We start from the raw sequence: 26,465 nt of genomic DNA on the forward strand, positions 1-26,465 counted from the left end.
ACTTTTAAAACATGAAGGATAATTAAGAATTATAAGGCACTTTAAGTTCTAGCCTGAAAGAGAGAAACCAAAACTATAAGAAATAAAAATGGGACTCTGACGAAACAGACAAAGCAGGGAACAAATGAAAACTATAATTAATATACTCAGAGACCAAAGAAAAGTCATTGCTCCCATGGAACCAGAATAGTATGCTATTTTTAAAAGTAGTGAGGAGGGAAACAAAACAGGAAAGAGCACTTGGAAATTATTAAAGTATGAATTGACGAATCCAGCACTTTTTGTCTTTCTTATATACAAACTATACCTTAGGGTAACCAAACAGTTGATGAGGGGAAGTTTCCTTTACAAGAAAATTTAGCTGATAAATGTTGAAGGAATAACTGGATTGAAATAGCACCATTTCCCAACCCCTAATGATATAATAAGGAATATCCAGTTTTCCAGGTTGTCTCATATATGTTTTTACACTCATGATCCAAACAAGGTTCATACATTACATTTGGATAATATATCTCTTAAGTCTCTTTTAAACTCTGGATTCCCCAAGTAATGATCCTTTTCACCTAAGTGATGATCCTATAATGGAATACTATAAAACCATTAAAAATATATAGCTATGTACTTCCAGACATAGTTTGTTGCCAGTTATCAGTGAATGAAACTGAATAGGCAATTCACAGAGAAGTAGAATCACCAGTAAATGTAAAACATGCTCAAGCACACTACTGATCTGACAAAAGCAAATTAAAATAAGAAGTGGTGGCCAGGCTGGGCGCGGTGGCTGACGCCTGTAATCCCAGCACTTTGGGAGGCTGAGGTGCATGGATCATGAAGTCAGGAGATCGAGACCATCCTGGCTAACTAACACTGTGAAACCCCGTCTCTACTAAAAATACAAAAAAAATTAGCCGGGCGTGGTGGCGGGCACCTGTAGTCCCAGCTACTGGGAGGCTGAGGCAGGAGAATGGCAGGAACCCAGGAGATGGAGCTTGCAGTGAGCCGAGAACTCGCCACTGCACTCCAGCCTGGGGGACAGAGTGAGACTCCATCTTTAAAAAAAAAAAAAAAAAAAAAAGTGGCAGCCAGGCACGGTGGCTCACGCCTGTAATCCCAGCACTTTGGGAGACCGAAGGGGCAGATCATGAGGTCAGGAGTTCAAGACCAGCCTGACCAACATGGTGAAACCCCGTCTCACTTGATCTTAGCCAAAGGCTGAGAAATGATGAAACCTCTTCTCTACTGAAAATACAAAAATGAGCCAGGCATGGTGGTGCGCACCTGTAGTTCCAGCTACTCGGGAGGCTGAGGCAGAAGAATCACTTGAACCTGGGAGGTGGAGGCTGCAGTGAGCCGAGATCGTGCCACTGCACTCCAGCCTGGGCGACAGAGTGAGACTCCATCTCCAAAAAAAGAAAAAAATGTGTATATATATATAGTGATATATATAGTGATATATATAGTGATATATAGTGATATATAGTGATATATATAGTGATATATAGTGATATATACATATAGTGATATATACATATAGTGATATATACATATAGTGATATATACATATAGTGATATATAGTGATATACATATAGTGATATATATAGTGATATACATATAGTGATATATAGTGAGATATATATAGGGAGAGATATAGGGATATATAGTGATATATATAGTGATATGTATATAGTGATATATATATAGTGATATATATATAGTGATATATATATAGTGATATATATATAGTGATATATATATAAAGTGGTTTCACACCTGTAATCCCAGAACTTTGGGAGGCTGAGGTGGGTGGATCATTTGAGGTTAGGAGTTCGAGACCAGCCTGATCAACATGGTAAAACCCTGACTCTACTAAAAACACAAAAATCAGCCAGACATGGAGGAGGCATGCGCTTGTAGTCCCAGCTACTTGGGAGGCTGAGGCAGCAGAATTGCTTGAACCCAGGAGGCGGAGGTTGCAGTGAGCCAAGACTGCTCCACTGCACTCCAGCCTGGGTGACAGAGTGAGACTCTGTCTCAAAAAAAAACAAAAGAAAGAAAGAAAGAAAGAAGTGGTTTCAACCACATCAGACAGGCAACAGAAACCAAAAAGTCTGATAGTGCCAAGTGTTGGCAAAGATACAAGAAAATAAGAAGTCTTTTATACTACTGATAGGAATATAAATCACTGCACTCCTTTGACAAGCAATGTTACCTTATCTAGTTAATTTTACAAATACATATCCTAAAACCTGGCATCCTATTTCTAAAATATATACTTTGAGAAGATCTTACATATGCACCGAATGTTACTGCAACAACATTTGTAATATATAATGTGGTAATGAAGAATGGATAGTGGTATATTCATGTCATCGATGGAATACACAGCAGTTAAAAGGAAAGAATTAGATGCATATGTATATCAACATGGACAGATCAACAGGTAAAAAAAAATAAAATGCAAGATTATATAAGAATGTAACAGTGTGATATCGTGAAAAACGTATTTGGTCTCTGACCCAGTTTCCTAACATATAATTCCTAAAATATAATTCCTAAAATCCTTAGAATCTCCAGAGAGATGTCTTTTTGTATGTTAATGGGTAGATTCATGGCTGGCAGCCCCTACATAGCTTAAGGATGGGAGCTGGTCATTGGAAAGACCAAAAGCATAATTAGAGGGTTAGGACTTTCAGCCCACCCCACACAACCTCCCAGGAGGGGAAAGGGGCTGAAGGTGAAGTTGATCACCAATGACCAATGGTTTCATACCTACGTAGTGACGCCTCCATAAAAACTCAAAAGAACAAGGTTGAGAGATCTTCCAGATAGCTGAACACATGGAGGTTCCTGCACGGTGACATGTACAGGGAGGGCATGGAAGCTCTGCACCACTACCCCCATACCCTGCTTTACGCATCTTTTCATCTACATCCTTTGTAACAGTAAACATAACTGTTTCCCCAGGTTCTGCAAACCATTCAGCAAGTCAACTGAACCTGAGGAGGGGGTTGTGGGAACCCCAGTTTATAGCCAGTTGAGACTGTACTGGACACAGAGGATTCATCAAAAATAAAAGACAGTAGCTGGGCAAGGTGGCACATGACTGTAATCCCAGTGATTCGGAGGCTGAGGCAGGAAGACAGCTTGCACCCAGGAATTCAAGATCAGCCTGGGCAACACAGCAAGACCTTCATCTCATAAAGAAAAAAAATTATGGTATCTATATTATATACACACACACACATATACATAAATATGTACATATATATATATGGCAGGTTGGTCAGAAGCACAGGTAAAATAACCTGAGGCTTGAGATTGGCATAAGTGTTGTCGGTAGTCTTGGGGACTGAGACCTCAAACTGTGGGATCTGACACTATCTCAAGTAGACAGTGTCAGTATTAAGTTAGATGACACCTAGCTGGTGCCTGATGCAGAACTGATTGCTTGCTGGTAGGGAAAACCACTCCCATATTTTTTATTTGTTTGCTTTTTAAGATAGGGTCTCACTCTGTTGCCTGGGTTGGAGTGCAGGTGACACGATCCCAGCTCACTGCAACCTTGACCTTCAGGACTCACTGCAACCTCGACCTTCAGGGCTCAAGCAATCCTCCTGCCTCAGCCTTCCAAGTAGTTGGGACTACAGGCACATGCCACCATGCTCAGCTAATTTTTGTATTTTTTTGTAGAGACGGGGTTTCATCATGTTGCTCAGGCTGGTTTCAAACTCCTGGGCTCAAGCAATCCACCTGCCTCAGCCTCCCAAAGCGCTGGGATTATAGGCATGAGCCACTGCACCTGCCCTACCCCACATATTTGGTCACAGAAGTCTTCTGTGTTATGTGTGTTTTTTTTTTTCAGGTCTGAGAATGTGCCAATGTTGTAACAAGGTTCAAGGGTGGCATATCTCACACAACTGCATGAACACCCAATCACCATGCTCATGAACTACAAATACAGCGGGCTGATTGTTTTTGGTGTGAGAGCAGAAGACAGACAGTTCATGGTTTTTTTTTTCCACTCTTAAGCAATGGTTTCTGAATTAGGGGGAAGGGTGAGACAGTTATAATCACAAACACCCTGAGTGATTTTTTTTCCAAACACATAGGCCCTGCCTAGCAGCACTTCTTCCAACCAGTCTCACAAGCCTGTGGGGGTAAATGGGTTTTTACTTATTTATTTATTTATTTGAGATGGAGTTTCGCTCTTGTTGCCCAGGTTGGAGTGCAGTGGTGTGATCTCGGCTCACTGCAACGTCTGCCTCCAGGGTTCAACCGATTCTCCTAACTCAGCCTCCCCAGTAGCTGAGATTACAGGCATCTGCCACCACGCCAGACTAATTTTCTGTATTTTTAGTAGAGACGGGGTTTCTCTGTGTTGTCAGGCTGGTCTGAACTTCTGACCTCAGGTGATCCGCCCCCCTCGGCCTCCCAAAGTGCTGGGATTATAGGCATGAGCCACTGTGCCCGGCCGGATGGGTTTAAAGAATTGGTTACTTTGGGCCGGGCACAGTGGCTCACGCCAGTAATCCCAGCAACTTGGGAGGCCAAGGCGGGCGGATCACAAGGTCAGGAGATCAAGACCATCCTGGCCAACATGCTGAAACCCGGTCTCTACTAAAAATACAAAAATTAGCCGAGTGTGGCGGCGCTTGCCTGTGGTCCCACCTACTGGGGAGGCTGAGGCAGAAGAACTGCTTGAACCCAGGAGGCAGAGGCTGCAGTGAGCTGAGATAGTGCTACCGCACTCCAGGCTGGGTGACAGAGCGAGACTCCGTCTCAAAAAAAAAAAAAAAAAAGAATATGATGTACCATTACTACAGTGAAAATTGGCCAGGCGTGGTGGCTCACGCCTGTAATCCCAACACTTTGAGAGACCGAGGTGGGCAGATCACCTGAGGTCAGCAGTTTGAGACCAGCCTGACCAACATGGAGAAACCCCGTCTCCAATAAAAATACAAAATCAGCCAGGCGTGGTGGCGCATTCCTATAATCCCAGCTACTTGGGAGGCTGAGGCAGGAGAATCGCTTCAACCCAGGAGGCGGAGGTTGCAGTGAGCTGAGATAGCGCCATTGCACTCCAGCCTGGGCAATAAGAGCAAAACTCTGTCTCAAAAAAAAAAAAAAAAAAAGGAAAAAAAATACAGTGAAATAGTAGTATGTTCAAAGTAACTTGTGACGTCATCTCAGCATGCAAAAAGTTTCAGATTTTGAAGCATTTCAGATTTCAGATTTTCAGACTAGGAATGCTCTACCTGTGTTATGATGTTTGCTACATCAGCCAAGTGATGCCTTACTAACTTTGTTACACAGTTATGTGCTTCTGTAGGTATATGGCCAACATCTTACATTTCTGACTTTAATTTACAGATCTTCAATCCTGACACTGTGGTTTTTGCTTCAACACTTGACTCTGTTATGAAAATATTCTTCTATTACTAAAAAAAAAAAACAAAAAAAAAACTAGAAATTGTTATCTTAAAAAAGACCCAGCCAGGCGCAGTGGCTCACGCCTGTAATCCCAGCACTTTGGGAGGCCAAGACAGGTGGATCACCTGAAGTCAGGACTTCGAGACCAGCCTGGCCAAAAAGACAAAACCTTGTCTCTACCAAAAATAAAAAAATTAGCCAGGCACTGTGGAAGGCACCTCTAACTCCAGCTACTCAGGAGCCTGAGGCAAGACAATCACTTGAACCTGGGAGGCGGGAGTTGCAATGAACCGAGATTGTGCCACTGCACTCCAGCCTGAGCAACAGAGTGAGACTCTGTCTCCAAAAAAATAAAAATAAAATAAGGGTAAATAAGCACTTTGCACTTAAATGTTTCTTCAGTAAGCCAGGATAACAAACTTTAATGCTTGAGACATTTAATTTGGCTGCTGAGAATTCTGTTTAATTCCTGGCCCTTGGCTAGGTTAAGGATGGTTAAAACTGAGCCAATTACGGACTGAATTCCTATCCCAAGATAAAAGTATTTTTTAAAGAGTTAAAACTAGGGTCGGGCACAGTGGCTCACACCTATAATCCCAGCACTTTGGGAGGCCAAGGTGGGCAGACTGCTTGAGCCCAGAAGTTTCAGACCAGCCTGGGCAACATGGTGAGATCCTGTCTCTCCAAAAATTACAAAAATTAACTGGACATGGTGGTGTCTGGCTTGATGCCTATAATACTTGTGACAGTACCTACAGTACCTGCTACTTGGGAGGCTGAGGTGGAAGGATCACGAGACTGAAGTCAAGGCTGCAGTGAGCCATAATCGTGCCACTGCACTCCAGTCTAGGACAGAGAGACCCTGCCTTCAAAAAAAAATGGCCAGGTGCAGTGGCTCACATCTGTAATCTGGTACTTCGGGACGCCAAGGCGGGAGGATCAACTGAGATTGGGAGTTCCAGACCAGCCTGACTAACATGGAGAAACCCTCTCTCTACTAAAAATACAAAATTAGCCAGGCATGGTGGTGCATGCCTGTAATCCCAGCTACTTGGGAGGCTGAGGCAAGAGAATCGCTTGAACCCGGCGGGGCAGAGGTTGCGGTGAGCCAAGATTGCGCCATTGTACTCCAGCCTGGGCAGTAAGAGCAAAACTCCGTCTAAAAAAAAAAAAAGTTAAAACTAAACAAAGCCAAAAATGAGTGTGTAATTTCTGCCAAATGTGTCCAAATTACATCAAACAAGTTCAAATGGACTATTTTCACAGAGAAACCATAGGCAATCGTCTTTTTAAAAGTGACCCTTATGGGGCTGGGCACAGTGGCTCATGCCTGTAATCCTAGCATTCAGGGAGGCCAAGGCAGGCGGATCACGAGGTCAAGAGATCAAGACCATCCTGGCCAACTTGGTGAAACACCATCTCTACTAAAAATACAAAAATTAGCTGGGCTTGGTGGCACACACCTATAGTCCCAGCTACTTGGGAGGCTGAGGCAGGAGAATTGCTCAAACCCAGGAGGCAGAGGTTACAGTGAGCCGAGATCACACTACTGCACTCCAGCCTGAGTGACACTGTGAGATTCTGTCTCAAAAAAAAAAAAAAAAAAAAATTACCTTTCTGGTTTGATGCTACACTTTGAAAAAACTGCTTAACCTTTAAAAAGGTATTTGTTTTGCCATCATCTGATGCCTGGCAAAAAATAAAAATAGAAAACAAACAAACAAAAAAGGTATTTGTTTCTGACAGGTAGCAGTAACAAAATGTGGCTAGGCTAGAACAGGTAACTGAAAGAAAATTCAAAATTGAGGAGTACATAATTAAAACTAGAAATTTGATTTATACCATAATAGTCCTTTTTTTTTTGAGGGGGGCAGGGGAGGGATGGAGTTTCACTACTGTTGCCCAGGCTGGAGTGCAATGGTGCAACCTCAGCTCACTGCAATCTCCACCTCCCAGGTTCAAGCAATTCTCCTGTCTCAGCTTCCGGAGTAGCTGGGATTATAGGCACCCACAACCATGCCTGGCTAATGTTTTGTATTTTTAGTAGAGACGGGGTTTCACCATGTTGGCCAGACTTCTCAAACTCCTGACCTCAGGTGATCTGCCCTCCTTGGCCTCCCAAAGTGCTGGGATTATAGGCATAAGCCACCGCGCCTGGCCTATACCATAATAGTCTAGCACAGGCTTTTAACCAACATGGATTTCCACGCCCCCAAAAGTAATTGTTTATTTTTCTTTAGAACAAATGTTTTCTTCAGAAATAAATGTTGTTTTACTCACCATTTTATCTGTTACTCTAAGGTACTGTTGAATCCTGATTAGAAAGGTCTAACATGGGCCATGCACAGTGGCTCACATTTGTAATCCTAGCATTTTGGGAGGCCAAGGTGGGCGAACTGCCTGAGCTCAGGAATTTGATACCAGGCTGAGCAACATGGTGAAACCCCGTCTCTAAAATACAAAAAACATAAAATACTAAAATACAAAAAATTAGCCAGGCATGGTGGCACACGCCTGTAGTCCCAGCTACTTGGAAGGCTGAGGCACAAGAATCGCTTGAACCTAAAGGCCAGAGGTTACAGTGAGCCAAGATCATGACTCTTCACTCCAGCCTGGGTGACAGCGTGAGACTCTGTCTGCAAAAAAAAAAAAAGAAAAAGAAAAAAATAGAAATGTCTAACATAAGAGAAGAAACGAAGAGTTAAAATTAAGTTTTGGCACTTAATCTTCATTTGTATGGAAATTTTTTTTTTTTTTTTGAGGTGGAGTCTCGCTCTGTCACCCAAGGCTGCAGTGCAGTGGCATGATCTTCATTCACTGCAACCTCCACCTCCTGGGTTCAAGCGATTCTCCTGCCTCAGCCTCCCCAGTAGCTGAGATTACAGGTGTGCACCACCACACCTGGCTAATTTTTTGTATTTTTAGTAGAGATGGGGTTTTACCACGTTGGCCAGGCTGGTCTCGAACCCCTGACCTCAAATAATCTGCCCATCTCGGCCTCCCAAAGTGCTGAGATTACATGCATGAGCCACAGCACCCGGCATTATTAATATTATCACTATTATTTTTAGAGATGGGGTCTCGCTATGTTGCCCAGCTGGCCTTGAATCCTGGGCTCAATCTCTTGAGTAGCTGGGACTTCAGGCGTGTGTTGCTATACCCGGCTTGAATTCCTACAATACTTCTGAAAGTAATTCCAATGATTACTTAACATTTAGATTTTTTAAATGCATAAATATTTACAGAATAGTATGTATAAGGCAATGTAGGTAAAGTGTCTGAAATAAGTCTGAAATAATTATACCCAGGAGAAGTCATGGTTTTTCTGTATATGCAAAAGTGAAAGGACTTATTGAAAAACTTTTTGGAAGTTTTAGCATAACTTGGCACCAGAAGTAGGAACGATAATTTGAATGCACAAAGAGAACTTTAAATGGTTAGTCTTAGCAATTTGACCTTTAGCATATCCATCCATCCAACCAACAAATTTCTGTTAATTATCTACTGCATCCTAGTTGGTGGGAGAATAAAAGCAATAGGTTAGTTTGACACAGCACTGAAAGTGCTACAAGAGGGCAAGAGGACTGTAAGCTGCGAAAGGATATAAAATGTGCCCAAACCACAGTCGGGTGTTAAGGCTTTCCAGAATTGAAACCTGAAAGATAAATAAAATAAGGCAACAGAAAAGAAGAGAAAGTGAGTGCCAAGCAAAGGGACAGCTTTTAGGAAGGCCTGGAGAGAGAATACTTTTTACAAACCAAATTCAAAATGTTCACTGTGGCTGAAAAAGAAACAGATGAGACTGACAAGATTGGGGCAGCCAGATCACAAGGTCTTGTATGTTAGGAACTTAAGTCATTTTCAAGAGCTTTAGAAAGAGCAACTGGCCAGGCACGGTGCCTCACATCTGTATTCTCAGCATTTTGAGAAGCTGAAGTGAGAGGACCACTTGAGCCCAGGAATTTGAGAAAAAGCCACTAAGGGCTTGTGGAATGATCTGATCAGATTTCCATTTTGGAGAGATGGGCGGTTTATAGGTTGGCCATACTGGAAGCAGAAAAATCAGTTATGGACTAGTTTTAGTTGTCCATTCATCTATTCAGAAAAATTTCCCTGGCACTTTCAACGTGCTAGCTACTGGGATATAGTGGTGAATGACAAACTTCCAGGTCTATAGAGTTTGCATTCAGGGTGAGCGATATTGGTGTCCTGTACCACAGTAGTATAAATGGATTTAGAAAGTAATGAGATTCCAGCAATATTTAAAAGTTGAAAACAAAAGAAAGTAGCAATGGGAATGAGGAAGAATTAGGGATGGTAACCTGATTTCTGGCCAGGTAGATGGTGGTATCCTTCATGAAGATAGGGAAGAAAAGAGAACCAGGTTTGGGAAATAAGTTCAGTTTTGGACACGCTGGGAGATATTCACACCCAATAAACAATCATAAGATGAATCTGAAACTCCAGAGAGAGATCTGGCCTTAAAGTAGGCTATCAGTTCCATGAGAGAAGGACCGTGTCTGTTTTACTCACCACTGTATGCCCAATGGGCACAGTATCATGCACATAGTTGGCACTCAATGAAAGTATCTGTAAGGCCAGGCGTGGTGGCTTACAGCTGTAATTCTAGCACTTTGGGAGTCCAAGGTGGACGGATCACCCAAGGTCGCGAGATCAAGACCAGTCTGACCAACATGAAGAAACACCATCTCTACTAAAACTACAAAATTAGCCAGGTGTGGTGGCGCTTGCCTGTAATCCCAGCTACTCCAGAGGCTGAGACAGGAGAATCGCTTGAACCCGGGAGGTGGAGGTGATGGTGAGGCGAGTTCACACCATTGCACTCCAGCCTGGGTAACAAGAGCAAAACTCCATCTCAAAAATAAATAAATAGGCCGGGTGCGGTGGCTCACGCCTGTAATCTCAGCACTTTGGGAGGCCAAGACGGGTGGATCACGAGGTCAGGAGATCGAGACCAACCTGACTAACATGGTTAAACCCCGTCTCTACTAAAAATACAAAAAAATTAGCTGGGCGTGGTGGCAGGCGCCTGTAGTCCCAGCTACTCGGGAGGCTGAGGCAGGAGAATGGTGTGAACTGGGGAGGCGGAGCTTGCAGTGAGCCGAGATCGCGCCACTGCACTCCAGCCTAGGCGACTGAGCGAGACTCCGTCTCAAAAATAAATAGATAGATAAATAAATAAATAAATAAAATCTGTTAGATGAGTAGGTTAAACATTTTGTAATAATCAACAAATGGTAAATTAAACCCCTGGGAATAGAAATTCTTAGAAAGAATGCCCAGGAACACAACATTCATCTGAGTAAGAAGAATCCACAGAATGGTCACGTAGGTAAGAGGAAAGCCAAGGAATTTCGAAGTCAACAAACTAAATGTAATGTTTCTCAAAGGAAGAAGTAGCCAAAAAACACTGCTGAGACATCAAGTATGAGAAGGAATAAGATAGAAAACAAGACAGGCATTTATGAGAGCTAACTTTTCTGAATGTTCAAGAATAATGAGTAGGAGACACTCTGAATATGTATCTAAAGTTTCAGATCTAAATAATTATCTTATGAGACGAAATGAATTATTTGCTGAAAGAGCAGCTTAACCTTTTCTTCTTCCCTTTTCTTCCCCAGTAGCTTGAAAAAACACTTAAAGCTTGGCCGGGCGCAGTGGCTCAAGCCTGTAATCCCAGCACTTTGGGAGGCCGAGGTGTGCGGATCACGAGGTCAGGAGATGGCCATCCTGGCTAACACAGTGAAACCTCGTCTCTACTAAAAATACAAAAAAATTAGCTGGGCGTGGTGGCGGGCGCCTGTAGTCCCAGCTACTCAGGAGGCTGAGGCAGGACAATGGCGTGAACCCGGGAGATGGAGCTTGCAGTGAGCCGAGATTGCGCCACTGCACTCCAGCCTGGGCGACAGAGCAGGCTGTCTCAAAAAAAAAGAAAAAAAGAAAAAACACTTAAAGCTTAACCTTTATTAACTTGTTTGTTCCATCTAAAGTGCCTACCTCTTCACTGCTGCTTGCTTGGTTAAAAAAAATAAAATTATGGCCAGGCGCAGTGGTTCATGTCTGTAATACCAGCACTTTGGGAAGCAGAGGCAGGAGGATCACTTGAGGCCAGGAGTTCAAGTGCCCATCCTGGGCAACACAGCAAGACCCCCATCTCTACAAACACACACACACACACACACACACACACACACACACACACACTAGCTGGGCATGATGGCATACACCTGTAGTCCCAGCTACTCGGGAGGTTGAGGCAAAAGAATCACTTGAACCCAGGAATTCGAGGCTGCAGTGAGCTATGATCACTCCACTGCACACCAGCCTGGGTGACAGAGCAAGACCGTGTCTCAAAATAAATAGATAAAATAAAATTTAAAAAAATTTTTAAGTAAAATAAAGTACCTGCCACTCTAGTCTTTATCCCATCACCCTGTTTATTTCCTGCATGGCATCTATCACAATCTGTAATTAACTGGTTTGCTTATTGTTTATTGCAATGTAAACTCCAAGACAAGATAGGCTACCTTCCTTGTCTGTTTCATTAGTGGCTACATCCCCAGGGCTTAGAACAGCGCCTTGTTCTGCCAGGCGCGGTGGCTCATGCCTGTAATCCCAGCACTTTGGGAGGCCAAGGGAGGTGGGTCACTCAAGGTCAGGAATTCAAGACCAGCCTGGCCAACATGGTGAAACCCTGTCTCTACCAAAAATACAAAAATTAGCCAGGTGTGGTGGCAGGTGCCTGTAATCCCAGCTGCTCAGGAAGCTAGGGTGGGAAAATCACTTGAACCTGGGAGGCGGAGGTTGCAGTGATCTGAGATCAAGCCACTGCACTCCAGTCTGGGCAATAGAGCAAGACTCTGTCTTAATTTTAAAAAATAAAAATAAAAAAGTCCGGGTGCAGTGGCTCACGCCTGTAATCCTAGCACTTTGGGAGGCTGAAGTGCGCAGATCACAAGGTCAGGAGTTCAAGACCAGCCTGGCCAATATGGTGAAACCCCATCTCTACTAAAAATACAAAAATTAGCCAAGCATGGCGGTGCACGCCTGTAGTCCCAGCTACTTGGAAGGCTGAGGCAGAAGAATCGCTTGAACCCGGGAGGCGGAGGTTGCAGCGAGCCAAGATCCCGCCACTGCACTCTAGCCTGGGCAAGAGCGAGACTCCATCTCAAAAAAAAAAAAAAAAACAGAAAAAGAACAGAGCCTGGCTCAATAAATATTTGTTCTTTCTAAGCATCTATGTTTCTGTTTATCTTTCCACCTACTTGGGGGAATGGCATAAGGTAGAACTAGAGAATCATAAAGTTCCTGTCCAGCTCTTTAAAAGAAACTGCAGGAAGGCCGGACGCAGTGGCTCACACCTGCAATCCCAGCACCTTGGGAGGCCGAGGCGGCAGATCATTTGAGGCCAGGAGTTTGAGACCAGCCTGGGCAACACAGTCTGACCCCCATCCCTACCAAAAAAAATTAATTAATTTAATTAAAACTGCAGGAAGAACAAGAGAAAACACACTTTAAAGGGCAATAATAGTCAGACACGGTGGCTCACGCCTGTAATCCCAGCACTTTGGGAGGCCAAGGTGGGCAGATCACAAGATTAGGAGTTTGAGACCAGCCTGGCCAATATGGTAAAACCCCATCTCTACTAAAACTACAAAAATTAGCTGGGCATGGTGGCACGCGCCTGTACTCTCAGCTACTCGGGAGGCTGAGGCAGGAGAATTGCTTGAACCCGGGAGGTGGAGGTTGCAGTGAGCCGAGATCATGCCATTGCACTCCAGCCTGGGCGACAGCAAGACTCCATCAAAAAAAAGGTTAAAAAAAAAAAAAAAGGCAATAATAGATGTTGCATGTGGCTCACAACTATAATCTCAGTTACTTGGGAGGCTAAGGTAGGGGGATAGCTTGAGCCCAGGAGGTTGAGGCTACAGTGAGCTCTGATTGCAACACTGCTCTCCAGCCTGGGCAATAGCATGAGACACTGTCTCAAAAAAAAAAGGGAGGGGGGCAGTAATAGAATCCAGAATCATAAAAATTCTAGGCCTATACCCCAGAGGAAATCTTATCAGCAGGTAAAAGAATTTCTCAGGCTCTATAACCCTGGCAGAGTAGGTAAACAAGTCAGAAACAAGATATCCTGGAAATATATGATTTAAGAAAAAAAAAAAAAAGATGGCCATGGGGCGGTGGCTGGTGCTGGTTATCCCAGCCATGGGATAACCATGGGAGGCTGAGGCAGGCAGGTCACCTGAGGTTGCAAGTTCAAGACCAGCATGGTCAACATGGCAAAACCCCGTCTCTACTAAAAATACAAAAATTAGCTGGGTGTGGTGGCAGGCACCTGTAGTCCCAGCTACTCAGAAGGCTGAGGCACAAGAATCACTTGAACCCAGGAGGCAGAGGTTGTGGTGAGATGAAATTGCACCACTACACTCCAGCCTGGGTGACAAAGCGAAAGACTGTCTCAAAAAAAAAAAAAAAAAGTTACTAGCAAAAATATTAAATATAGGGTCATTTTCTGTATTTCTATATCTCAAAGTTTCAAAAAGGGGAAAAATAATGTTTTCTTTTTGAGACAGGCTCTTGCTCTGTCACCCAGAACAAGTGGTGCTGTGTGCCAGAGTGCAGTGGCACAATCAGGGGTCATTGCAACCTCAACCTCCTGGGCTCAAGGGATCCTCCCACCTCAGCATCTCAAGTAGCTGGAGCCACAGGTGCATACCACCACACTCGGCTAATTTTTCTATTTTTTGTAAAGATACGGTCTCACTATGTTGCCCAGGCTGTTCTGGAACTCTGGGGCTCAAGCTGTCCTCCTTCCTTGGCCTTCCAAACTGCTAAGATTATAAGCATGAGCCACTGTGCCTGGTCCATAATAGTTTTTATGTGATAATTGTATTTATTTATTTTTATTTTTTTTTGAGACAAAGTTTCGCTCTTGTTGCCCAGGCTGGAGTGCAATGGCATGATCTCAGCTCACTGCAACCTCCACCTCCCGGGTTCAAGCAATTCTCCTGCCTCAGCCTCCTGGGTTCAAGCGATTCTCCTGCCTCAGCCTCCTGAGTAGCTGGGATTACAGACGTGCACCACCAAGCCCAGCTACTTTTATATTTTTAGTAGAGACAGGGTTTCTCCATGTTGGTCAGGCTGGTCTCGAACTCTTGACCTCGTGATCTGCCCACCTCGGCCTTCCAAAGTGCTGGGATTACAGGCGTGAGCCACTGCGTCCGGCCTCAAATTTAAATTTCTTATAGAAAAGTAACTAAAATGCAAACACTTCCTCCCAGATGAGTTTCATTAATTCATTATAAACATATTAAGAAGCTAGTTAGCTATATAATAACTGACATATACTGTGCTCTTAAAAATTAATTCAAATTAATATTAGATAATATTACAAAGGTTCTTTTTTTTCTTTTCTTTTCTTTTTGACAGAGTCTCACTGTGTTGCCCAGGCTGGAGCACAGTGGCATGAACACATCTTACCTCAGCCTTGACTTCCTAGGCTGGTGCGATCCTCCTGCCTCGGCCCCCCAAGTAGCTGGGACTATAGGCACACACCACCACACCACGCTAATTTTTATATTTTTTGTAGAGACAAGGTTTTGCTATGTTAACCAGGCTGATCTTCAACTCATGAGCTCAAGTGTTCCGCCCACCTCAGCCTCCCAAAGTGCTGGGATTACAGGCATTAGCTACTACACCCGGCCTTGGAAATGTTCTCAAACGTAAATAATATGGTGGTTATATGGCAGAATATTCTCATTTTTTAGGAGATAAATATGTTAAGTACTGAGAGGCAAAGTATCATAATGTCTGTAATTTAAATATGTTAAGTACTGAGGGGCAAAGTATGTCTGCAATTTAAAATGGTTCAGCAATTAAATATGTGTATGTAAATATGTGTATGTGTGTATATGTGTATCCACACCCACACATCCACATATACAGACAGATAAATAACAACTACTGAATCTATATAGTGGGTATACAAATGACAAATGTACTTTCCATTTTTCTATATGTTTGAAAGTTTACCTAATAAAAAGTTGGGAGGGGTGGTGGTGGATTTACTGAAAAAGTTTACTAACCTTAAAAAAAAAAAAAAAAACCCTAGCTGGACGTGATGGCTCACGCTTGTTATCCCAGCACTTTGGGAGGCCGAGGCAGGCAGATCACTTGAGCTCACAAATTCGAGACCAGCCTGGGCAACATGGTGAAACCCGTCTTTACAAAATATCAAAAATTAGCTGGGCGTGGTGGTGTACACCTGTAGTCCCATCTACTTGGGAGGCTGAGACGGAAGGATGGCTTGAGCTCAAGAGGCAACAGTTGCAGTGAGCCAAGATCGCACCACTGCACTCCAACCTGGGCCAGACCTTGTCTCGAAAAAAAATAACATAAAATAAAATTCTATACCCTCAACTTGGTACTTCTCTATTACATTAATATATAAATTCCCATGGTTCACTTCACACATTTTTGGGTGTGCCTATTATGCCAAACTACTGAATGCTGTAATTCTTAAGAAAATAAAACACAGTATGGCCGGGTGGGTGGCTCATGCCTGTAATCCCACCACTTTGGGAGGCCAAGGCGGGCAGATCACAAGGTCAGACTGAGACCATCCTGGCTAACGCAGTGAAACCCCATCTCTACTAAAAATACAAAAAATTAGCCGGGTGTGGTGGCGGGTGCCTGTAGTCCCAGCTACACGGGAGGCTGAGGCAGGAGAATCGCTTGAATCCAGGAGGCAGAGGTTGCAGTGAGCTGAGATCCCGCCACTGCACTCCAGCCAGGGCGACAGAGCAAGACTCCGTCTCAAAAAAAAAAAGAAAAGAAAACACAGTGCTATGTTCAAAGCAATAATCAAATATCACTGGTCAAGATTTCAAAGTATAAAACAGACCTTATATATACCCATTTCCAAATAACAGCTTTTTAAATATATATAACATTACATACATTATTAAACTGGTCTATGCAGATATTTCTGACCACAACCTAATAACTTATTTAGATAACAGCTGTATTCATTGAGTGCAGAGCAGAGCAAAATAACTTGGGTAGGTTCTAACATCAGTTCTCCTGAGAAGCAAAGTTCAGTACAACATAAGTAAGCAGCATGTAGTTAAAGGTAAGGTAAAGATTTCAAGAAGCAGGAATCCTGTACTCTCTCAAGCACAGAACTGGATGTGTGACCTATGGCACACACTTCAGCAATCCAGTGAATAGTCAATCTACTAATCTACCCTCTGAACCAGTTTGGTACTATACCCAGTTTGGTGTCCTCTTTTGTGATTTTTGTTTTGTTTTGTTTTTTCTTTTGAAGACACAGTCTCACTCTGTAGCTCAGGCTGGAGTTCAATGGCAAGATATTGGCTCACTACAACCTCCACCTCCCAGGTACAAGTGATTTTCCTTCCGCTGCCTCCGGAGTAGCTTGGATTACAGGCGTCCGCCACCATGCCCAGTTAATTTTTCTGTTTTTAGTACAGACGGGGTTTCACCATGTTGGTCAGGGCTGGTCTTGAACTCCTGACCTCAGGCAATCCACCACCTCGGCCTCCCAAAGTGCTGAAATTACAGGCATGAGCCACCATGCGTAGCGTTCTTTTGTGATTTTTAACTAAATAAAAATATGAGTGTCACTACAGCAGGGACACATAATGGTATCTCATTTAGATATTCACATTCAGAAATCTCAAATTTAAAAAAAGATGTCTTAATCCAGAGCTAGTCTTTGTCTTTAAAAAAAATGTCTTAGGAGCTTAAGTAATAATTAACTAACAAATTATTATTTCATAAAGCAACAACCATACCCCTTCCCATCCCACTCCCGCCAGAAAACAAACATAGATTGTTCATTTCAGAAAGCGTCTGAATGACTAGGTGCAGGGGCATATCTCTATCTACTCTGGCTAGGGGCGGTGTGAACATTATTCGTATCGTTAACCATGGCCAGGTGTGGTGGCTCACACCTACAATCCCAACACTTTGGGAGGCTGAGGTAAGAAAATGTCTTGAGGCCAGGAGTTCAAGACAAGCCTGGGCAACACAGTGTGACCCCATCTCTACAAAAAAAAAAAAAAAAAAAAGGCCAGGCGCAGTGGCTCACACCTGTAATCCTAGCACTTTGGGAGGCTGGGGCAGGCAGATGACCTGAGGTCGAGATCAAGACCATCCTGGCCAACATGGTGAAACCCCATCTCCACTAAAAATACAAAAATTAGCTGGGTGTGATGGTGCGCACCTGTAGTCCCAGCTACTCAGGAGGCTGAAGCAAGAGAATCACTTGAACCCAGGTGGTGGAGGTTGCAGCAAGCCAAGACACTCCACTGCACTCCAGACTGGCGACAGAGCCAGACTCTGTCACAACAAAAAACAAAAACAAAAAAACACACAAAACTTTGGCAGGATCCACAAGGCAGGAGGATCCACTTGAGCCCAGGAATTCCAGACCAGACTGGGCAACATAGTGAGTCCAGCCTGCATAACATAACGAGACCCTGTTTCTACAAAAAAAATTAAAAATTAGCCAGGCATGGTGGCGCATGCCTGTAGTCACAGCTGCTCAGAGGCTGAGGAAGTGGGATCTACTTGAGCTCTGGAGGTCAAGGCTGCTGTGGGCCATGATTGCACAACTGCACTCCAGCCTGGACCTCATCTCTAAAAAAAAGAAAAAAAAAACCCAACCAAAGGAAACAAAATCACAAAAACAAACAGTTCAGAAAAAAAAAAAAGGTATTTTTAAAAATATGAAAAAATGTTGGCCGCTGCCAGGCGTGGTGGCTCACACCCATAATCCCAGCACTTTGGGAGGCCGAGGCCGGCGGATCACCTGAGGTTGGGAGTTCGAGACCAGCCTGACCAACATGGAGAAACCCCATCTTTACTACAAATACAAAATTAGCTGGCCATGGTGGCACATGCCTGTAATCCCAGCTACTCAGGAGGCTGAGGCAGGAGAATCCTTTGTATCTGGGAGGCGGAGGTTGCAGTGAGCTGAGATCGCACCATTGCGCTCCAGCCTGGGCAACAAGTGTGAAATGCCATATCAAAAAAGAAAAAGAAAAGAAAAAGAAAATAGGTTGGCCGGGCACAGTGTCTCACACCTGTAATCCCAGCACTTTGGGAGGCCAAGGCAGGTGGATCACCTGAGGTTAGGAGTTCAATACCAGCCTGGACAACATGGTAAAACCCCATCTCTATTAAAAATACAAAAGTTAGCGAGGTGTGGTTGTGAGCACCTGTAGTCCCAGCTACTCAGGAGGATGAGGCAGGAGAACTGCTTGAACCCGGGAGGCAGAGGTTGCAGTGAGCCAAGATCGCGCTACTGCACTCCAGCGTGGGTGGCAAAGCAAGACCCCATCTCAAAAAAAAAACAACAACAACAACAAAAGAAAATAGGTTGGGTGCAGTGGCTCACACCTGTAATCACAGCACTTTGGGAGGCTGAGGTGCAAGGATCGTCTGAGCCCAAATGTTCAAGATCAGCCTGGGCAACATGGGAAACCCATTTCTACAAAAAATACAAAAATTAGCCAGGCATGGCGGCATGATCCTGTAGTCCCAGCTATTCCGGAAGTTGAGATGGGAGGATCGCTTGAACCCAGGAGGCAGAGGTTGCAGTGAGCCGGGATCACACCACTGCACTCTGGCCTGGGCAACAGAGTGAGATCTCGTCTCAATCAATCAATCAAAAGATCTATAAAAATATTAAAATATGTGTTTTTTAGGCCAGGTGCGGTGGCTCACGCTTGTAATCCCAGCACTTTGGGAGGCCGAGGCAGGGGGATCACCTGAGGTCAAGAGTTTGAGACCAGCCTGGACAACATGGTGAAACCCCTTCTCTATTAAAACTACAAAAATTAGCCGGGCGTGCTGGCGCGTGCCTGTAATCCCAAACTACTAGGGAGGCTGAGGCAGGAGAATTGCTTGAACCTGGGAGGTGGGAGTTACAGTGATCTGAGATCGCACCACTGCACTCCAGCCTGGGCGACAGCACAAGACTCTGTCTCAAAAATAAATTTTTTTAAAAATGGGCCAGGCATGGTGGCTCATGCCTGTAATCCCAACACTTTGGCAGGCCAAAGTAGGCAGATAACAAGGTCAGGAGTTCAAGACCGCCTGGCTAACATGGTGAAACCCCATCTCTGCTAAAAATACAAAAAGTAGCTGGGCATGGTGGCTCATGCCTATAATCCCAGCTACTCAGAAGGCTGAGACAGAAGAACTGCTTGAACCCAGAAGGCAGAGGTTGCAGTAAGCCAAGATCGTGCCTCTGCACCCCAGCCTGGGCAACAGAGCGTGAAACTCAGTCTCAAAAATAAATAAAATTAAAAAATAAAATATCAAGTGTGGGCCAAGTGTGGTGGCTCACGCCTGTAATCCCAGCACTTTGGGAGGTCGAGGCAGATGGATCACTTGAGGTCAGGAGTTTTACACCACCCTGGCCAACATGGTGAAACCCTGTCTCTACTGAAAATACAAAAATTAGCCGAGTGTAGTGGTGCACACCTGTAATCCCAGCTACTCAGGCAGCTGAGGCAGGAGAATTGCTTGACCCTGGGAGGCAGAGGTTGCAATGAGCTGGGACAATGCCACTGCACTCCAGCCTGGGTGACAGAGTGAGACTCTGTCTCAAAAAAAAAAAAAAAAAAAAAAAAATTATGAACGAATGAGAACACTAAAACAAGAACAATGAATGTCAATACCTATTTTCCTGCCCATGAGTCTTACGGGTCCCATGTTCATACACTTCCAAAGACAAGAAGTGTCAAAAGTCTCCATTTAAACAAAAATCATTTTGTTACTGCTTTAAGTGCTGATTCCATGGGAACAAGTTAGAAAATTCTCAGTAGTGTCTCTCACCTCTGCATTCAGTCATCCTACTGTTTTGTTTTTTGGTAAGAAACAGGGTCTTGCCCTGTTGTCAAGGCTGGAGTGCCGTGGCCATGATAACTCACTGCAGTCTCAAACTCCTGGGCTTAAGTGATCCTCCTGCCTTAGCCTCCTGAGTAGCTAGGACTACAGGCTCACACCATCACACCCAACTAATTTTTTTTATGGTTTTTGGGGAAGAGGGGTCTCACTACGTTGCCCAGGCTTGAACTCATCCTTTTTTTTTTTTTAAAGCAAAAGGCCACAAAAAAGCAGACACAAAATCACATAATCCATTCCCAGTAAAGATATTCTCTCTTCAGTCCATTCTCTGCATGTGTGAGTCTATCTCAAAAAGGAGGGAAGGAGCCAGGCGCGGTGGTTCACAGTGGCAATCCCAGCACTTTAGGAGGCCGAGGCGGGCGGATCACCTGAGGTCAGGAGTTCAAGACCAGCCTGACCAACATGCAGAAACCCCAACTCCACTAAAAATACAAAATTAGCCAGGCATGGTGGCGCATGCCTGTAATCCCAGCTACTTGAGAGGCTGAGGCAGGAGAACTGTTTGAACCCAGGAGGCGAAGGTTGCAGTGAGCCGAGATCGCACCATTGCACTCTAGCCTGGGCAACAAGAGAAACTCCATCTCAAAAAAAAAGAAAAGAAAAGAAAAAGAAAAGGAAGGAAGACAATGCCTCTTCGTTTTTATGTGTAATCTCCCTCTACTGAATGATGCTAAATGAGCTCTCACTTTGAGAATAACAGTGATAACATACAAGACCCACAGAATCACTAAGAACTAAATTCCTAAAGGTTCTTTAAACTCGTATGTCTACTTTTCAGAAGTTTCTTTTTTTTTTTCCTTTTTTTTTTTTGAGAGGTAGTCTCACTCTACTGCCCAGGCTGGAGTACAGAGGCACGATCCCAGCTCACTGCAACCTCCATCTCCCGGGTTCAAGCAATTCTTCTGCATCAGCCTCCCCAGTAGCTGGGATTACAGGCACCCACCACCACACCCGGATAATTTTTGTATTTTTAGTACAGACAGGGTTTCATCATGTTGGCGAGGCTGGTCTCACACTCCTGACCTCAAGTGATCCATCTGCCTCGGCCTCCCAAAGTGCTGGGACTATAGATGTGAGCCACCACACCTGGCCCTTTTTTAAAAGTTACAGCAAATCATGCCTGTTTTAAAAGAATCAGAAGTTGCAGAAAAACCCTAACATACCCAGTTATAACCTCTCTCTCCAGATCATTTTGTATCCAGATTTTTATTTTAAAAAATCACTGGGCTGGGGCACAGTGGCTCACCCCTGTAAGTCCCAACACTTTGGCAGGATCCACAAGGCAGGAGGATCACTTGAGCCCAGGAGTTCCAGACCAGACTGGGCAACTTAGTGAGACCTTGTCTCTGTAAAAAATTTAATTAGCCCAGTGTGGTAACGCATGTCTGTGGTCCTAGCTACTCAGGAGGCTGAGGCAAGAGGATCACTTGAGCCCAAGAGATTGAGGCTGCAGTGAACTGTGACTGTGCCACTACACCCCAGCCTAGGCGATTGAGACTCTGTCTCCAAAAAGAATTTAAATTTAAAAGTCACTGATTTTAAAATAAATTATTCAATAGGTTCACAGGGCTTATTCTGGATAGAGTCAACAGGATGTTCTGGCTGAAAAAGTGAAATTGAAACAGAGTAGAAAGTGAGGAGCTAGCTATGTAAAATTCTAAGGAGAGCATTCTAGAGCATGGGCAAAGGCATCAGACGGGTCTTGGTTAAAGAATGGAGAGGTGTGTCACAGGCAGCCCAAAGGAGAGAGTGATGGGCGATAAGATGACAGATTTCTTGATTAGCATCTGAAACCGGTCCAAATCTATCTAAAATTAGCCCTTCTTTAGGTTGTTTTTAAAGAATCCCTAAAACAGCAGACTAGCTCCACACTAGAAATTCAAATAAAAGCAAAGGAAAAAGTCAGAAGGTATTCAAAATAAGTCCTATCAATATAAAGATTAAATTTTTGATGCCTTGCTGAGAATTCCTGCAAGCAAGAGATCATAGCACCTCACACATTCCTAAAACATTCTATCTACATATCCACCTAAGTTTCCACAGAGGTGCTCAGAATTTACTTTACTCTCTCTGGTGATGGATAATTTCCATGCTTTCAAATCACTTTTGCTGTAAATACCCTGAGGCACTTACTTTGGTATAAAAGACTCTTGGTCCCCGCATTAAAGACACAAACAGGCCGGCACGGTGGCTCACGCCTGTAATCCCAGCACTTTGGGAAGCTGAGGCGGGCAGATCACGAGGTCAGGAGATTGAGACTATCCTGGCTAAAATGGTGAAACCCCGTCTCTACCAAAAATACAAAAAAATTAGCCAGGCGTGGTGGCACGTGCTTGTAATCCCAGCTACTCAAGAGGCTGAGGCAGAATCGCTTGAACCCGGGAGGCGGAGGTTGCAGTGAGTCGAGATTGTGCCACTGCACTCCAGCCTGGGTGACAGAGCAAGACTCCGTCTCAAAAAAAAAAAAAAAAAAAGGCGCAAACAAAGCACTCACAGAAAACTAAACACAGAATTCACTCTACATATTGGCCAAAGGGAGACAATTTCAGGATACTGAGCAACACACAATTTATGATCTTATGTGAAAACTGATGGCCAGGTGTGGTGGCTCACACCTGTAATCCCAGTACTTTGGGAGGCTGAGGCGAGTGGATTGCCTGAGCTCAGGAGTTCAAGACCAGCCTGGGCAACAAGGTGAAACCCCGTCTCTACTAAAATACAAAATATAGATATATATTAGCTGGGCGGGGAGGCACGTGCCTATAGTCCCAGCTACTCGGGCGGCTGAGGCAGAAGAATTGCTTGAACCCGGGAGGCAGTGAGCCGAGATGGTGCCACTGCACTCCAGCCTGGCGACAGAGAGAGACTGTCTCAAAAAAAAAAAAAAAGAGAGAAAAGAAAACTGATAACAAGGTGTGTTTATGTTTGTGGCCTGGGAGTTGGCTCATTTAGCATTTCATAAATGTTCTCTGTTCTCAGGTCATGACCCTTTGCCCAATGGTTTCACTATGGAGAATTTACAGATGTAACTGAAAAAATATAAACTACAAATAAATTCATTGGATAACCTATTTTTTTTAGAGTCATTTACTCAAGAAATTAATACCGAACCCAGAGTCTAGCAGTCGGGCAATTTTGTTTTCTGATTCTGCAACCTGTGGCAGATGGTTTTCTTGGCACGTGTGACCCTGGCATTTTGCCCATATTTACACGGACTGACAGGAGTTTAAGGCTGGAGGGAGCATTTATTTTACGTGAGGTAAAAGGTCATGTCAGGCTTGCTTGTCACCTGTGTGTACATGTGGTTAATTCCCAGTCACTTCCATGTATATCCACACACTGGCAAAGGGCTATATGAGCATGAAGCAGCAAGTAGCACTTGACCTCTGTTCTATAAAGAGTGCTAACAAACAAGCGGAAATTGTGATCCTATCATTATTTGGTTTTTCATCCCGTCCTTCCCTATATGAAAGGAAAAGCTCTTGAAATAGTCCATTCTGGCGGGGTGCGGTGGCTCATGCCTGTAATCCCAGCACTGGGATGGTCAGCCCGAGGCCAAAGTGGGCAGATCACTTGAGGCCAGGAGTTCAAGACCATCCTAGGCACCATGGAGAAATCCTGTCTCTACAAAAAACAAAAATTAGCGGGGAGTGTTGTCCTAGCTACTTAGGAAGCTGAGGCACAAGAATCGCTTGAACCCGGCAGGCAGAGGCTCACCGGGAGGCACAGGTTGCAGTGAGCCAAGATCACTCCACTGCACTTCACCCTGGGCGACAGAGTGAGACTACGTCTCAAAAAAAAAAAAAAAGGCAATTTTGTTTGGCAAATTCAATAGCATTCCTTTGAGAAAATTGGATCCCACAATCAGAACTAAAAATCATCACTACAGTCAAGCTTTTAAAAAAGGAAAAAGAACTATTTAACCAGATGCAAAGGTATACGTGACAAAACAAAACAAAAACTTAATGGTGTTACTATTCAGTGTCAGGAAATGAGCTACAAACCTCACATCCTAAAAACTCTTCAAGTCTTTTTGAAAAATACTATGTCATTCCTTCAATAATTAGTTATTTCGCCTCCTTTGATCACCATGTATTTAACCAGGTGTGCTAGGTGCTTGAGAACCAAAAATAGGACACATCACCTGCCTTTGATAAGGTCCACAGAAATAACGCCAATGCAGGCTGAAAGCTAAACTCCTTGTCAGTCTCAAGAAGCCAAGGACCTATCACTTGCACCCTAGAACTCCAAAAGGTTCACAGAGTCGAGGTGAGGGCGCCCAGGTCACTGCTCGGGTGCTAGAGTTAACAGGCGGCCAAATGCACGTATAAACAGCAGTCTAAGAAGGAAACTCAGACGGAAAAAGTGTTGCCAACTGTCACCTACATCTTCCCAACCCCGCCCCCCAATCCTTTTTATAAATAAACGGAGGGTTTTTGAAGGGAACTGTCCAAGGTTACAACCTGATACGGAGGAATGCTTTGGTTTGGGATACCAACGAAATTGTTTATATATTTACTGAGTACTGCCACACAACATCTAAAAGTTGACAAAGTGTCAACCAAGGCACATAGAACATAAAATAAGACCTCTTTCTCAACAAGATTAAAACGTCAAGAAGAAACTGACCGAAAGAGGGAGATCTCTAACTTCCCAAAGCAAGGCAACCCCCTGGAAAGGTACTGGAACTAGCGGAAGTTACATATCCAGGGCAGAAGTGTCCCCCTCCCCAAGGGTAAAACTTTGAACCGCCATCTGACTATCCCACGGTGGTCGGAAACTTCCCTCAACAAGAAGCAACCAGACACCCAACAATCTCCGCCCTTGGCCAACCCCAGGTGTCCTCAGGCCAGGCTGTCGCTTCCTTCCCCGGGCCCTGCCTCCTCCATCTCGCTCCCTTCCCAGGACACTCAGTAGCCGGCCTCGGCTTCCAACGCCGGCCTGGCTCCCGGGGTACCTGGAGGCCGCCGGGATCGGTCCCGGGGGGCATCGGCCTCAGGCCCGCCCTCCAGGAGGCCCGTCGCGCCTCTAGTCCCCGACCGGGCCGCGACCCCCGCCCCGGCCGCCCCCGGAGACGGATCCCGCGGCCCCCGCCCTGCCGCCGGCCTCACCTCCTCAGCGTGCTTGCGCAGCGCCTTCTCCCGCTCGTACTGGGTGATGAGCTGCTCGTTGTCGTCCCGCAGCAGCTCCAGCTCCACCTGGTGCTCCTGGTCCTGCGCGAACACCGAGTCCAGGTTCTCCAGCACAGCCACCACCAGCGGCATCAGCTCTTTGACCACCTCCTCGTCATAGCGCCCGATAAGCCGCTCGAACTCGCGGTAGATGGAGCCGGCCAGGCCGGACACCCGCTCCGACATCACGGCCCCGGAGCCGCCGGGCTCCTCCTGATACACCACACCGTCCTCCAGCTCCATGGTGGCAAGCGGACGGGCGGGCGGCCCGGGGCGTCGCCGGCAGAGGGGCGGCACCTGCCCGCACGGGACGGACCCGACTCGGGCTGGGACGGGTACTAGGGCTGGAGCCCGGGCCGGGGCTGGGGCTGGGCCCGGCGGGGTGGGGGCCGGGGCCGGAGGAGGGGAGGGGTGGCGTAGGCGCTCTCACCCCAACCGCCGCTGCACCAACTGCCGGGGCGGCCCGGCCGCGCGCGCCACACGTCATCCGCGGGGCGGGGCCGGCGCCGCGTCCGCCCGATGGGCGGGGCGCCGCGGGAGGCCAGGCGCGGCCGGGGGCGGGGCCAAGCGTCTTCGGGCGCTGGCGGAGGAAGCCATGCCGTCAACACCCGGCGCCGCGAAGACGGTGCGGGCGCCAATGGGAAAGACTGCGGTCGGCGGGTGGGGAGAAGTGTCCATCCACGGCGGGATTCGCGGGGCGGGTCCCAGGGGAAAGGGAGGGGTTCGGGAAGAGTGACGAGTTAACTTAGCTGGCATTTCTATGGCTTTTTAAAGCTCACAAAGCACCTACTCACTTCATCCCCACAACAGGCGTAAAGCGGTAGATGTTTGGACCTCGTTTCACAGACAAAGAAACTAGGCCCAGGAAAGTGGCGTTGCTCTCAAGGTCACGC

At 45.4% G+C, this 26,465-nt stretch overlaps 1 protein-coding gene and 1 non-coding gene across 9 annotated transcripts in view; both read right to left on the reverse strand.

Annotated features, from left to right (window-relative positions):
• Window positions 1-26,063, reverse strand: part of SPAG9 (sperm associated antigen 9) — a 154,510-nt gene extending 128,447 nt beyond the window's left edge. For 4 of the 8 annotated variants that reach the window (XR_010153334.1, XR_010153333.1, XM_001171175.7 and 1 more), the window contains exon 1: window positions 25,513-26,054. Coding sequence is in view for 4 of the 8 variants with exons in the window: in XM_001171175.7 (XP_001171175.1) it covers window positions 25,513-25,815 (303 nt within the window). In the remaining 4 variants the exon portion in view is untranslated. Of the gene's footprint in view, window positions 1-25,512 lie in introns of all 8 variants that reach the window. The other 4 variants (XM_001171158.7, XM_009432843.4, XM_063799845.1 and 1 more) reach the window with 2 other exon arrangements.
• LOC112206190 (small nucleolar RNA U13) lies at window positions 3,861-3,965 on the reverse strand. Its single transcript, XR_002940388.1, has one exon. It is a non-coding gene; the product is annotated as a small nucleolar RNA U13 (small nucleolar RNA).
• Window positions 26,064-26,465: the final 402 nt, after the last annotated feature.

The sequence above is a fragment of the Pan troglodytes genome, chromosome 19 (genome assembly GCF_028858775.2).
Source record: "Pan troglodytes isolate AG18354 chromosome 19, NHGRI_mPanTro3-v2.0_pri, whole genome shotgun sequence".
Taxonomy (NCBI): Eukaryota; Metazoa; Chordata; class Mammalia; order Primates; family Hominidae; genus Pan; species Pan troglodytes.